This window comes from Diceros bicornis, chromosome X (assembly GCF_020826845.1).
Source record: "Diceros bicornis minor isolate mBicDic1 chromosome X, mDicBic1.mat.cur, whole genome shotgun sequence".
Classification (NCBI taxonomy): Eukaryota; Metazoa; Chordata; class Mammalia; order Perissodactyla; family Rhinocerotidae; genus Diceros; species Diceros bicornis.
In genome coordinates this window covers 71,568,652-71,582,552 of record NC_080781.1, presented here as the reverse complement: position 1 = coordinate 71,582,552, position 13,901 = coordinate 71,568,652, and the positions used below count along the sequence as shown (strand labels likewise).

The 13,901-nt window shown below is 37.4% G+C and overlaps 1 protein-coding gene across 1 annotated transcript; it reads right to left on the bottom strand.

The window, feature by feature from the left end:
- Positions 1 to 10,179: 10,179 nt before the first annotated feature.
- Positions 10,180 to 12,255, bottom strand: LOC131400525 (putative P2Y purinoceptor 10). Its single transcript, XM_058535237.1, has one exon. It carries the CDS (start codon positions 12,230 to 12,232, stop codon positions 11,180 to 11,182), a length of 1,053 nt encoding a protein of 350 aa, XP_058391220.1. The 5' UTR covers positions 12,233 to 12,255; the 3' UTR covers positions 10,180 to 11,179.
- Between the last annotated feature and the right edge of the window lie 1,646 nt (positions 12,256 to 13,901).

Here is a 13,901-nt window from a genome sequence, read left to right as displayed (position 1 = left end):
CCCACCTGTTTTTCTTCCTATGTACAACAAGTATTTATATTCATTCTTTCTTCGAAGACAGCAGTGCATCAGAGACAGACTCAAATGGAGCTCTCCTTGTTTGCTCACATCAGAGCCACTGAGAATCTCCTTTAGCCAAACAATTTTTATGGCCAAACACACAGGCTCTGAAGTCAACAAGCTTAATTTCATACTCCAGCTTTACCAAATATTTGCAGTATAACAATGGACAAGTCAATTACCCTCTCTGATCCCGTTTCTTATCTTAAAACCTATTGTGAGGATAAAATAAGATTGAACTTTTAAAATACCTAGTAGAGTACCTGCCACCTCATTAAGTAATCAGTAAAATTAAATTAATAACATAACCATATGAACAGGAGACAGACAGTTCCTAAGCCCCACTGAATCTACCCTCTTTTGTAATTCATGCCTCAAATGACTTTATCTTTACAACTCTGAGAGTGTTGATTTATATTAAAACGGAAGTGCCTTCAGGAGGGGACACAGTCTTAGCTGTGCAGTATTGCAAGAACAAAAGGAAGTATTGCCAAAGAAGAACACTATGTATTAAGATATTTTTCTGAGATAAGGCTTATCCTTTCCAGTAGTAGTGCATCTTGTTTGGAAAGGCTCCTTTAAAAGGAGGAATTACTTCCGTCCTTAATAGAAACAAGTACCCTTTGCAGCGTTCATGTTAAGCCATTCCTTTCATGGGTCACAATATCTGTGCTTGCCCAAGTGGCAGTTGATTGTGCATCTTACCCATGTTGGCTCCAAGTCTCTCAAAAATACATTTCCCTCCCCTCAAGTGAATAAATACTAATGGATTCACTGTCTATAAGAACAAGGCTTTCTTAAGAGACATTTTCTTGTCATCAAATCCAAATAATCACTTTTCTTTCCAGTGTGCCTTTGAGTGTAGAGAGCAATGCAAAAGAATAGTGGGACCTTGTGGTTCTTCTTAAACAACCTTACTGGCATTGCAACCTCTTTGCCATTTGGAATAACAGAAAATAACATATAAGCCTAAGCCACAGGGTCCTTAACCTCATTTCTTCCTATCCAATGTATTCCCTTAGTCAGAAACTCAAGGAAAGTGCAGCCTAATCATTGATTTAGGGTGGATTTTTCTTTAATAAAAGCTTAGAACATTATCCCTGGATAAGTAACTAACTAGTAAGGCAGAATAGGTAGTTAGAATCAATGAATCCAGCAGCAAGTCCTCAGAGGACCTAGACACTGAGGTTGCACAAAAATATAGCAACCACACTGTTAAGGAAGAAGATGTTTTCTCTAGATCCATTTCACTGTCAGAAATGGTCTTGTCCTTTACAACTGAGGACACAAACCAACAAGGATGTGCTGCAGAAATGGAATCTTCACCACACTTGTGACCCTCATTTTTCTTCTTACTTACAAAAATAGTACATGTTGATTGATTGAGTCATTCATTCAGTTATTTATTCAACAAGCATTGTTGAGCACCAAATGTATTCCATGCATAGTGCTAGATACCGGAGATACAGTGGTGAGCAAGAGAAACAAGGCCTCTACCCTCAAAGAGCTTACAGATTAGTGGGTGATAGAGGAATAAAATAAATTTATATTTGATTATAATTACAAGTTATGCAAATGTTATATAGAAAGAGTACAGGGTGCTGCGACGGTGTAGAACAAGGGAGATTAATTTAAACTGGGGGCTGGTCAAGGGAGACCTCTGTGTTTCAGTCACTTTAAAACTGAGAATGAGAATGAAAATTATGTGAAAATTTTCAGGAAGAGCATTTCAGGTAAGGACCTTGAGGTGGTAATCTGCCTCAGGAGTTCAAAGAAGAGCTTAAATAGAGTAAGCCAGGAAGGGAAAGTGATAGGAAATTAACTCCTAAATATAGTCAGGGGCCGAATCATGGAGAGTCTTTTGTCTGTAGTAAAGAGTTTGGTTTGTGTTACAAGTGTGATAGGAATCCACTGATGGCTTCTAAGCAACAGACTTACATGACCTGATTCATACCTTTAGAAAAAAGATATTCTGAGATCTCAATGAAGAATGGGTTCTATGGCTCAAGAGTGGAGTGAGGAGTCCATTAAGGTTATAGTAAAACAATTTGGAAAATGTATAAAAGCACAGAAAATAAAATTATTTTGGCTCTGAGATAACCACTGTTATGACTCTGGTGTGTTTTCTTCCCGTTATTTATATAAACAAAAATTAAATTGTAATGTGCACATTGTTTTGCAATCTGCCTTTTGCATTAATGTTTCAAAGCCATTTTTAATAGAACTTTCTGGAAAGAGAAAAGGAAGAGGGTAGGAATTTCCTACTTACCAGTTTGACTGGACTTGAGTCCGGCCCCTGTTTGAGTCTCACTGGTTGTCTCCTGACTACGTACTGCTCCTTATGGTCCACATGGGTCCAGATAAGTGGAGGATGAATAAGGGAGCCTGGCTGTAGTATCAGCAGCCATGAAACATATCATCCTTTAATCTTTGCTTCTTTGAAGTTGTAACCTTCTGTAGATGTCACTCCTCTACCCCAGAGCCTATGCCTTACCACTCTCTCATGCCCCATACACTTGCATCAGTGCATCTGGACTTCTCTGAGAAAGTCTGGTGTTTCTCTTTAGAGCTACTGAATGGCGGAACTAGAAAGTATCCCAGAGACCAGAAAAGCCAACCCTCTCATTTGGCGGAAGAGGAAATAGGGGCCCAGAAAGAGCTAATGATTTTTGTCAGGATACAGCAAATGAGCAGCATAGTGTGGACTAGACCTTGGGTCTCCTAACTTCCAAGCCAGTGCTCTTTCCTCTACAGCAGCAACACTTTCTCTCATAATTATCAGGAAATCCAGCCTTCTGCACACGTTCGTCGGTAACAGAGTCAGAGCCAGAGAGGACACAGAAACAGGACAGAACCCAGGCCTGGAGGACTGTAAACAGTTGGATTTCTCATTGGGGTAATTATTGCCATTTTGCTGGTTGAACCAGGTTAGTTTGGGCTCAAAGTTAGGGTGTAGGGAGCTCTGGTGAATTGGTTTCTTTATACAAGTTTATTATCTACCTTCTCAGCAAGTCTTTCTGTCTTCCCTTCCCTTCCCTTCCCTTCCCTTCCCTTCCCTTCCCTTCCTCTTTCTTTCTTTTTTATTCTTGTTTTTAAACGTGCCTCTTGCCAGCCTTCTATCTATGGTCACCCTGAGTCAAATTTTAAGTGTTAATTGAACATCAAATTTGTAAACTGAATCAAACCAAGACATGAAGACATAATTACTGATAGTAGAATTCAGAGATTTAAATAAGAATAAGTTCCAATTTCCCTGGAAATAGATATCTTACCTAGGGCTTATTTGCATATGACCAAGATTAGATGCGTTCATGAATCAGCATCTGTTATTAGATATTGAAAGTTCTATTTTTATGCAGAGGACTAGAGAGTCTGCATGTGTTGGAAACTAGCTCATACAAATTCTTTTGACTGCTTATAATTTTTTCACATGCTTCTATTTCATTTGAGCCACTTCTAAACACCCTTCTTTCCATTTTTAATTCCTTCTCCTCTTTCTTGTATAGATCTTAAACCTGAATTGGTAGGTTGTATGCTGAGAGGAATGTCAGGGGAGGAGATTATTCTATGTTATTTCACCACTTCCATCTCCCAATCTGCAAGCTTAACTGAAGACTGATAAAATGCGGTATTAGAATCACATGAAAAAATGCAATAAAAAGCCAATTCCTTAGTAATACCAATTACACATGATATAGATTGCCATCACTAGGATGTCTTGCACACCTACCAGGTGCCATACATTGTACTAAGAGTTTTCACGTACATTTTCTCTTTATCCTCATGACAATTCTGTAAGGTAAGAATTTTTAGCTTCAATTCCCAGGGAGGAAGTCAAATCATAGAAAGATCAAGTAACTCACACAAACTCAAATACTTAATCGTGGACCTGACATTTAAACCCAGGATTGTCCAACTTTATTGCCCAAGGAAGGGTAGAAATAAATAATTCCTCACTTTTAGAACACAAAGGAAACAGAAATAAAGTGAAATCAACCTGTTTGGCAGAGGGAGGTTTGATTCCTCATTTTGGTGTTCAATCTGCTAAAACTGATCTAATGTGAACTTTGGGTTTTGCATCTTGTTACGATAGTGTGTGAAGTATTCACTAATGTGAAGTATTAAATTATTGCACCAATGAGATTTTCAGGAACAATTTTAAAAATGATAAATTAGCTTTATTGAAATTTTAGAGTTGAAAGTGAGCTTGGAAAATATGTAATACACTCCCAAGGTTATAAAAATGAAGAAATAAAAGCCCATAGAGGGACAGTGACTTACTCAAGGTTTCAAAGATAGTAGTTGCAATCTCTACTTCACAATGCTGGTATAGATACATTGGAGAACACTCCGTTTTGCCTTCTGGGGCTTTATTAGTATATAAATTAATAGAAGTTGAATAATTGTAAAGTAAAAATATAAACTAGTTAACGACCTACAAAATAAATCTACCAATCAGCAACTATTTATAATTTTTTTTTATCTGGTACCCAAGTTCTGTGCTAAACTGTGTTGTAAGAAATCGAGATGAATGTGACTCAGTCCCTGTCTCTAGGGAACTCAGAGTTTAAGCAATAAAATTAAAATAACATATGCATCAAGTTAAATAAATAACTCAAAAGGTAGCATAAAGTAGTGGAAAGAGAACAGGACTGGGAATCAGGATATCTGGATCTGAGTTCCTTCTAAAACCACTTACTTTGGGATCAGTTACTATACAGCTCTGATGCTCTGGCTTTGTCTGTTTCTTCTCCTGACATCAGGGCATTTGACAGTGGCTACATCAAGGAACGGTATAGGGGGGAGGAAAGGATTTTTAGCTCTCTTTCTTTCCATCAGGTCCTACTCCTTCATTCCACAATATTGACAAATAGCATTTTCTCGATCCTGCAAATGCAGAATCAAGTCATATCTCCTACGAAATTCCCCTCTGCTCTCTGACTCTTTCCACCTGGATCACTACTCTTAAACTCTAGTTATATAGAGGCTATTTCTAAGTGTCCTTTCTAATTTAGATTCTACGCCAGGTATGCTAAGTATATAATAGGTGTAGCCTAGCCAATCGGTGCTACAGGAGCACAAAGGAAAGAGACATCACTGAGTGTGATAAGACTAGAGGTACATTCCTGAATCAAGTGGGATCATCTAAAGGATGCTGGGATTTTAGTAAGCTGAAGAGCAGAAGTGTCTTCTGGGAAGAGGGGAGAGGAGGCACAGGGATGGAAAAGCCTGGGAGAGAGTGAAAATAAACTAATTTGGCTGGAGTAAAGAAATGGATGGAGATGGGGCTAGGTAAAGGAGGCTAGGGATAGACTAGATGCCAGGCCAAGGACTCTGGGTTTTTCTGCCATTGGCAGTAGGTGCCAAAGGAAATATGTTGAGGTAGAGAACTAAGTGGTGATACTAAACACAATTTGAAGTTCATATGCAACCAGCCTATAAGCTGCCAATAACAATAACAAAGGTTAAGTTTTCCTGGTATGCCCACACCCATCCTGGTTCTAGGTTACATGTGGTTCTTTTGTGGCCTTCTCCTCCCTTCCGTACTTGCTCTTCTATTAACCCAATTTCACAAATGTTGGGCCCTAGAATGTGTTCAAGGCAGTAACTTCTCATTGACTGCCAAGTGGGACAAACCCACAGAAGTACAATGAGAATCTAACTGGGCAGCCACCACTGGGCAAGGAGAAGAATGGCCCAAATGACACAGAGTGACTACAGAATGGCAAGCTAGAACTGGAGCTGGAGTGGAAGCAAAAGCAAGAGCAGGCTCTTGGCTACTAGAGGAAACATGAAAAAGTGGTGCTATAAACAACTTGAATGTAACTCACACAGGTCTGATTTTATCAACACTTTATTGGACTCATTGGAACTAAAAGAAAGAACTGGCAATATAGATGAAAGAGGGAAAGAGTAACTAATCCTGTGAGATATTATCTTTATTCTGCACCCACTTCTTCACATTTCCACTTCCCTACTGAGAAAAGAAGGCATAAATTATTCCTTTTTTAACAGCAACAACCACAACATCAAAGCAAAAAGCAATCAACCTTCCAGAAACATTTTTTAATGTTTTAAAATTTAATACACAGTTTACAAACACATTTTACAGAACTACAGAAGTCAGAGTCTACTGTAGTATGGTTACCCAGTTAACCAAGAGCCAGCCAGACTTTGGCCTTATTTGTATTCAACAAATTCAACTAATTTGCCAAGATACAGTGACTCTAGTGGCTGATATTCATTGTATGTGTATATCAAATCATCATGTTGTAAACTTTAAATCTATACAATTGTATTTGTTAATTATTCCTCAATGAAGTTATGGGGGATAAAAGAATCCCTTTTCAGGCCCTTAGCTCCTAGTGGTTGTCGTGGTAATTAGAGGCAGTGGGAATGAGTGCATAAACCTTGTGACATTTATTGATGTCAACTTTATAGGAACTAGTCTTTTGGATATCTAACTAATTACTATATATTTTCTTTTAAATCAGTCAACAAGCATTTATTGAGCACCTACTATTTGCACGATGCTGAGAGAACTAGGTTAATTACATGATCACCAGGTATCAATAGACTCTTTAATTTATACCCAGAATGCATCTCCCATAGAGAAAGAAATATTCAAGCCTTAATTAATCTAGCAACAGAATCTACCAAAGTCTTAATATCCCTATAGGATATTAGGTTCTATTTCAATATGTTATAGAGTACAACATATTGTATTGTCCTTGATGAGTGCCCTCAAGGACTTTACTGTATAAAGGAGATGATGTGATTTTACAGTGAATTAGGGTTTAAGCTGAATTTTAAATAGTTTGTAAGACTGGATAGACAGAGAAGAGAAGCAAAAGCATACATGACAGGGGAAACAGTGGGAGCAAAGGCAGAAGTGGGTACGTTCGATGTTTCTTCTGGAGACTTTGAGTTTTTACATATTTCATATTTATGCAGATTTGATTATCCAATATGTTTAACCAGATCAGGGACTATAGAACTGCATTGAATGAAGGAAGTAATTTGAACATTTAAATTTCCCTCAACAAATGTATCCTTGTCCAAACCGTATTGCTAGGTAACCTATTCGTGCCCTCAACTCTCCCCTTTACAACTATAGGTTCCTCTAGATTTGTTTCAAATCTATTTCTTCCCCAAGTTCTGGACACCTAGCCTTCCATCTACAGAATTCATCCATAGGAGACAGTGACTGTGGTCTATTGTATCTTCATTGTTTCCCTTAGGCTATGGTCAATCTCTTATATTTGATTTCTTCAGAAATCCTTAACCCTAATCATAATTCTCTCCTCTGAAAGGCTGGACCTAACTAGCTCATGGTAGCAGACAAGGTAAATGGCTCCTTCTGTTACCCTCAGGGGCCTCAACCAGTATTGCCTTGACCCTGGGCATTACTTCAAACATTTGTATTTTCTATGAGGCCAATACATCATTTAAAATCTTTAATAATATCCTCTGTGTTGTTGTGGGTTGAGGGGGATATTTTATCTCCCTTCCCTCATTCCTTTCTTAATACTTCCTCTCCCTATATCCTTATGTTTAAATAATCATTATAGTTTAAAAATAATTCTCATCTACATTTCTTATTAAGTTTTTACAAGAGTCTGGTGAATCAGAAAGGGCAGAGATTATGATCAGCATATTGCAGGTGAAGAAACAGCTTCAGAGTGGTAAAATGTCTTGCTCAAGATCACACAGTTAAGAAACAGCAGAGGGCCGGCCCCGTGGCTTAGCGGTTAAGTGCGCACGCTCCGCTACTGGTGGCCTGGGTTCGGATCCCAGGCGCAGACCGACACACCGCTTCTCCAGCCGTGCTGAGGCCGCGTCCCACATACAGCAACTATAAGGATGTGCAACTATGACATACAACTATCTACTGGGGCTTTGGGAAAAAAAGGAGGAGGATTGGCAATAGATGTTAGCTCAGAGCCAGTCTTCCTCAGCAAAAAGAGCAGGATTAGCACGGATGTTAGCTCAGGGCTGATCTTCCTCACAAAAAAATAAAAAAGAAAAAAGAAGAAACAGCAGAGATAGTACTAGAACGAAATGGTATCTAATCATTCTCAATCAGTTACAGCTGTAGACTCAAGCTTGCCATTCTTAGAACTCATGCACTCCAGTATTTTATGGAACAGGGAGTAGATGGATGGGGTTGGCTATTTGCCTGGCCCCAGAAATACTGAATCAAGGTGACTGCATATAGCCACTCCTCTAAAAGTGGCAATAAATTGGAACTTTCTGGAGAATTCTGATAACTTTAAGAGAGTTGGCAAGCCAGTATGTTTTCTGTGCTTCTGCAAATCTTTTGGATAGTGTTCATTATTCATGATAACGATAGACCAATTTCCAAAAAATAATTAATGTACAATTATGTGTCACTTAATGACAGAGATACATTTTGAGAAATGCATCATTAAGTGATTTCATCATTGTGCAAACATTGTAGAGCATACTTACACAAACCAAGATGGTATAGCCTAAAACATACTTAGGATATATGGTACTAATCTTCTGGGACCACTGTCATATATGCGGTCCAGTGTTGACCAAAACATCATTATGTGGAACATGACTGTATCTTAAATAGGACTTCAAATACATAATGGAATTTCTACCAGGTAACCGTAAAGAGGAAAGGAGCAATGTCCAGGTGAGCAGATGGTTTTTTAAGAGCATTATGGAAAATGGAAAATAGCCTCCCTAAGAGCAATAAGACAGTTTTAAATAAACTATTTCTTAATGAAACAAGTAATGATTTTGGAAATTTAATATTATAGTCATTGTATTATATATATAAGTAGTATGTATATAATATGTATATGTAGTAAGCTGGCAATATTTATGTTCCAAGGAATTTTAGGTGTCATAAACAGCTAGTCATACCTCAGCCATCCGGAACTCAAATATCTGGCAACCTCAGCTATTCAAACACAGCTGACAGAGCCAGGAAGGAAGCAAAATAGTCCTGAATAGCCAAAATAGATGTCATAGAGTCCATGAACTAAAACCCATACACTTTGTTCCATAGGAGATTTTCCCTTTTCCACACACACCCTCTCCAAATAAAATAAAATAAGAAGGCTTTTACTCATTTTTGTTAAATTTAAACTTTGTTATAACTATCTTGATTAGTGAGAGTGTTTTCAAAGCCACAACCTAATCTTAGAAAAAGCTAATTGAAATGATAGGGACATCATTAGACAGGCTCACTGACAATGGCAGGAAATAAGAACAGATAGCCTGAAAAGGTAGGGAAAGGAGCACTTATAAAATCAAATATATAAGAAGTAAATATCCATGAGGCCATTTTAGTGTAGGTACAAGCAACCCTACAGATTTCAATAGCTCTGAGAGAAGCAAATGTATACAGTACAATAACTGATGTTTATAATGATGGCCCTCAGTCATTCTGAAAAGATTACATTAAATGTTAGAGTTAAAGATTTTCTTAAATAACAACAACGTTAATACTAATAAAAACAAAAACACACATTTGTAAAGTGCTTTCGAGTTTAGAAAGCACTTTCCAAGAAGTATGCCTCATATTGAGATCATCTAGTCTAGCCCCTATATGGACAGATAATAAAACTGAAACTCAAAGAGAAGTAACTTGCCCGAAGTCACATAGCTTATCAGTGGCAGACTTGAAACTAGAATCCTGATCCTCTGAATCTGGATTAATGCTTCTTTTATACACCATGTCCACTTGTTTAAAACAAACTGCTTAAGTGTGTAGGAAAGAATATAATTTAGAAGCATTTGCACCTAAAATGGTGTTTTAAATGTTCAAGTACTTAAGGAGCTACTCAGTCATTTCTACAGAATACAACTGTGTAAGATACAGATCCCTAGAGGACTTCAGAGAACCTAGGTTGTACCCTATTTCTTTTTCCACCTGTAGTAAAAGTTATCTGTTTTTGTTTTGATAGGAAATCATTATTATGAAAAAAATGTCCCCCAAATAAAACATTTTGTGAATTTCCAATCTTATAAAGACAAGAAAATGTCTTTATAATTTTATAAAACTAACCACTGCTTTTTAAAATACCATTTTAATGAAATCCAATATGTGAAATTTTAAATTTCAAATTTTCCAGTGGGAGTGATTTGTATTACAAAATTATTTAACCACAGAAATTTAAAAAATAGCAATTTTTCATTCTGCATTTATAATAACATTCGATTCACCAATATTCTCCTTACATTTATCTTTAGTTGTGAGACACGAGGTCCAACTGAAAAATCATATGCCTATGTGTGTTTCTTCATTAACTTACTGTTTAAATCTATCCAGTAGTTGTGAATGAGGTTGTATATAGAGGAATTAATCTAGGCAGACCATGGCACAGTTGATTTTAATGAACAAATATAACAAAACATTTTTTGAATGAATGTCAATATACTAAAGCATGTATAACATCACACACACTCAGACATCCAAGTAAAGAGCTTTCATTGCAAACCCTGAAACTGTGAAGTTTTTGAAATATGTTAGAACACAATTTTATTCTGTTTAAGTTGTATGTGTTGTGTGTGAATCTCATGATATTTTTGAGATATTTGGGATTAATCTGACTTGTTTGTTTCCTTAAGGGGAGAAAAGGAAAATCTCTTAGATATTCCAAGTTATAAGGATATTAATTCCCATAACTCCTATTAATATTAATAAACATTTCCTCTTTAGTCTACTTTTCTCAACTAGTGTATATTTTCTAGATAAAGCTAGAATCATATTGTTCTCATGTACATTTTTAAATGTTTGGACAATTCACCTGTGTCTACTTGTTTTTCATTTACATTTTGTTCTTTGGAGGAGAAGGTGAAAATACTGGACTCATTGCCGAGGAACAGGTGTGCAATTATTCTGTTGCTCATCCCTTTCTGTAAAGAAAGATATTTTCTCATACACTCTGTAGAACAATATGTTTCCATTTGGAAAGAAAATATAGGCATGAATAATTGCTTCAGAAGGATCATTTTGAGGATGAAGGGAAGGGGACATGTTTTTTTAAGGCACTCGACAACACCATTTTTTAAGAAAAATATTCAAGATGACATAGCTAAACTGATAGAGAATATAGACTATTCTAAGCTAAGTATTTGATTACATTGTTTTGGAATCATCCAAAAGTTCAAGAGAGATAGTTTGAAGATCCTCCTTCCTGTGATGAATTTCCAAACCACTGTCCTTGCATCTCACACACGACTGAAGAACCAAGCCACCATGTTCCAAAAATCTATCACGAAATTCTGAGGTCATAAAGTAATATACAACTGGATCAAGACAGCAATTCAGATTTGCGAGACACAGGGAAATGATGTGGAAATAGAGAGTGCTCTTAATAAATGAGCAGTTTGAAAAGACGTGTTGTTTCACCATCATAAAGAATGGGAAGTTGAGGTGGTAAGGGGTGAAACATACAATAAACACCACTGCACACGTCAGGACCATCCACAAAGCCTTTTTTCGCTCTTTGATATTCTGAGGGGGAACTTGGAATTCCTGTAAAGATTTTCTTGTTTTCCATGTGCAATAAGTAATAATTACAACTGGCAGTACAAATCCTCCAAGTTCAGCTACAGTTACCATGCCAATGGAGGAAGGCATGCTAATGTGTTGAAGCCCTAAATCGGCAAAGCAGGACTCAGTGTTGTTGGCTAAGCCAACACTTCTCAGAATTGGAAGTGGCAAACAGGCAGTCCCCACGATGACCCAGATGGCAGCACTGATGCCTACATCATACCTACGCTTCCAATCTCTGGCCCTGAAAGGCTTGAGGAGAAAGAAGCACCTCTGAAGGCTGATGCACGTCAGGAAGCAAATGCTGGCATACATGTTGAGATACTTCAGGTAGAAGCACAGCAGGCAAAGGGCCCTCTGGAAAGGCCAATGGTGGCTGATGTAATAGTAAATCCGGAGGGGTAAGGACAGCACGTGAGCAAGGTCAGCCACAGAGAGGTTGATCATGAAAATGATGGCTTTATTTTTCTTGCTGATGAAGCGGCACAGAATCCACAAGGCTGCACTGTTGGCCAGAAGACCAGGGATGAATATGAGGATGTAGGTGGTTGCATAGAGGGAGTACTGAAATGGCATTTGAAGATCAGTGCACTTTGCTCTTGTACTGTTTGTGCTGTTACTTCCCATCTTGAGCATTTATGTTCCTTCCTTAAGGAAAGCATTAGAGTGATGATTTCTGCAGAAAATAGAGTAAAAATAGGGTCAAGGTCATGTCTGTCCATGTTTGGGTATATAAACATATTTGTTTCCTACCAAAGAAGTATTCAAATGACAACTTTCATAAATTCAAAAGGTCTTTACTATGTAAACTGAAAATATCATGCCAATCTACATGCCAATGGATAACAGTATTGTGGAATATATTTTCAGGAATCAAAAAAATTACTATTTTGGCAATAACCTCAGTCAGGTTTTCCTCTCAGTCAGAGGAAGTAATCAAACTTACAGAGATAACCAACAAAAAAGACCTCACTGGAAAATAGCCCCCAGAAATACTTTCCACCACTCTTGTGGAGTTCCACATTTCAGTTTTACAGTTGTCTCCATATGTATTTTCAAAATTTGAGATCTAGTTATGTTCCCTATCATCAACCCTGGGAGAGAAAAAACTTAATTTTCAACTGCAACCTTATGAGGGATTAGGTGACTGCTGAGGTGAGTCTATGAACCTTTGGGAATGAAACACTGGGAAGGGCTGACAGGTCACCAGGCCTTGGAAGAATAGGGGCTTGGAAAAGATGGTTCAACTCAGATAACCTTTGCCTCCTTTAGAATTTGGCTGAGGGTAAAATTAGTCCTGCTTATATGTCATGGCACTGTTCAGAACCTTTTGTAACTTTACAGATTTGTGTTTATTGATAGAAGTATGGTAGCTTTAGACATTCACATTTATTGAGGCTATCCTTGCAGCCATTTCAAACAACTACCAGAGTATGTGAAGGACTAGAGGGTATCTGGTCATAGATGCAGCAAAAGGGGCTATCTCTGCTTCAACTCTCAAGGCAAGTTCAGTGAAAAGTTATTAATGTGGATGGCTACATTTTTAACAACTGTAGTTGTTAGAAAGTTCTTCTCTCTAGTGAGTCAAAATCTGTATCCCTGTCATTTCAACCTAGTTGGGTCTACCAAAGCCAAATAAAATAAAGTCTACTCCCTGTTAGACATGAAACTCTTCAAATATCTGAAGACAGCAATCCTGTCCTCTCTCAAATCTTCCCTTATCCAGGTTAAACATTCATTCCTAGTATGACATGGTCCTTGTTCTTGGTTTTCTTTTGAATCAGCACATTATTACTTTTGGCCAAAAGCCACTACAATACAGCTTCTTTGACCCTTGAAAATGACAGTTTAATTACCCAAATGTTCGATATTTTTAGGAAATATGACTTATGCATCTGATTGTAGAAACAAAAGGATAAATGGGATTTTGTTACTCCCTTGTACTTTTTATTGCTTACAAAGGCAGTTAATTTGTTTCACATTTTATGAAATTGGAGGGAAAATGAGACAGACTTAACTAACTATTGAAAGAAATATAGGATCTAAGGCAGTGCCTATTCAACCCTAAACACAACCAATTAAAAAGTGTAAAAATTCAGTCAACCTACACACAGGTCATACAGTGTCATACACCTACTTGATGACTTTGCATTGACTACATGGAGTTCTCAGATAGATTGTATTTACTGACAGTGCATTGCAGTCAAACAACCAGCTCATTCAAGTAAACAAATACTTTGAATGTTTTCTTTTTTTTTTTCCCACTGAATTGACTGTTTTGCTGAACCGGCCAGTTAGTCTAGCA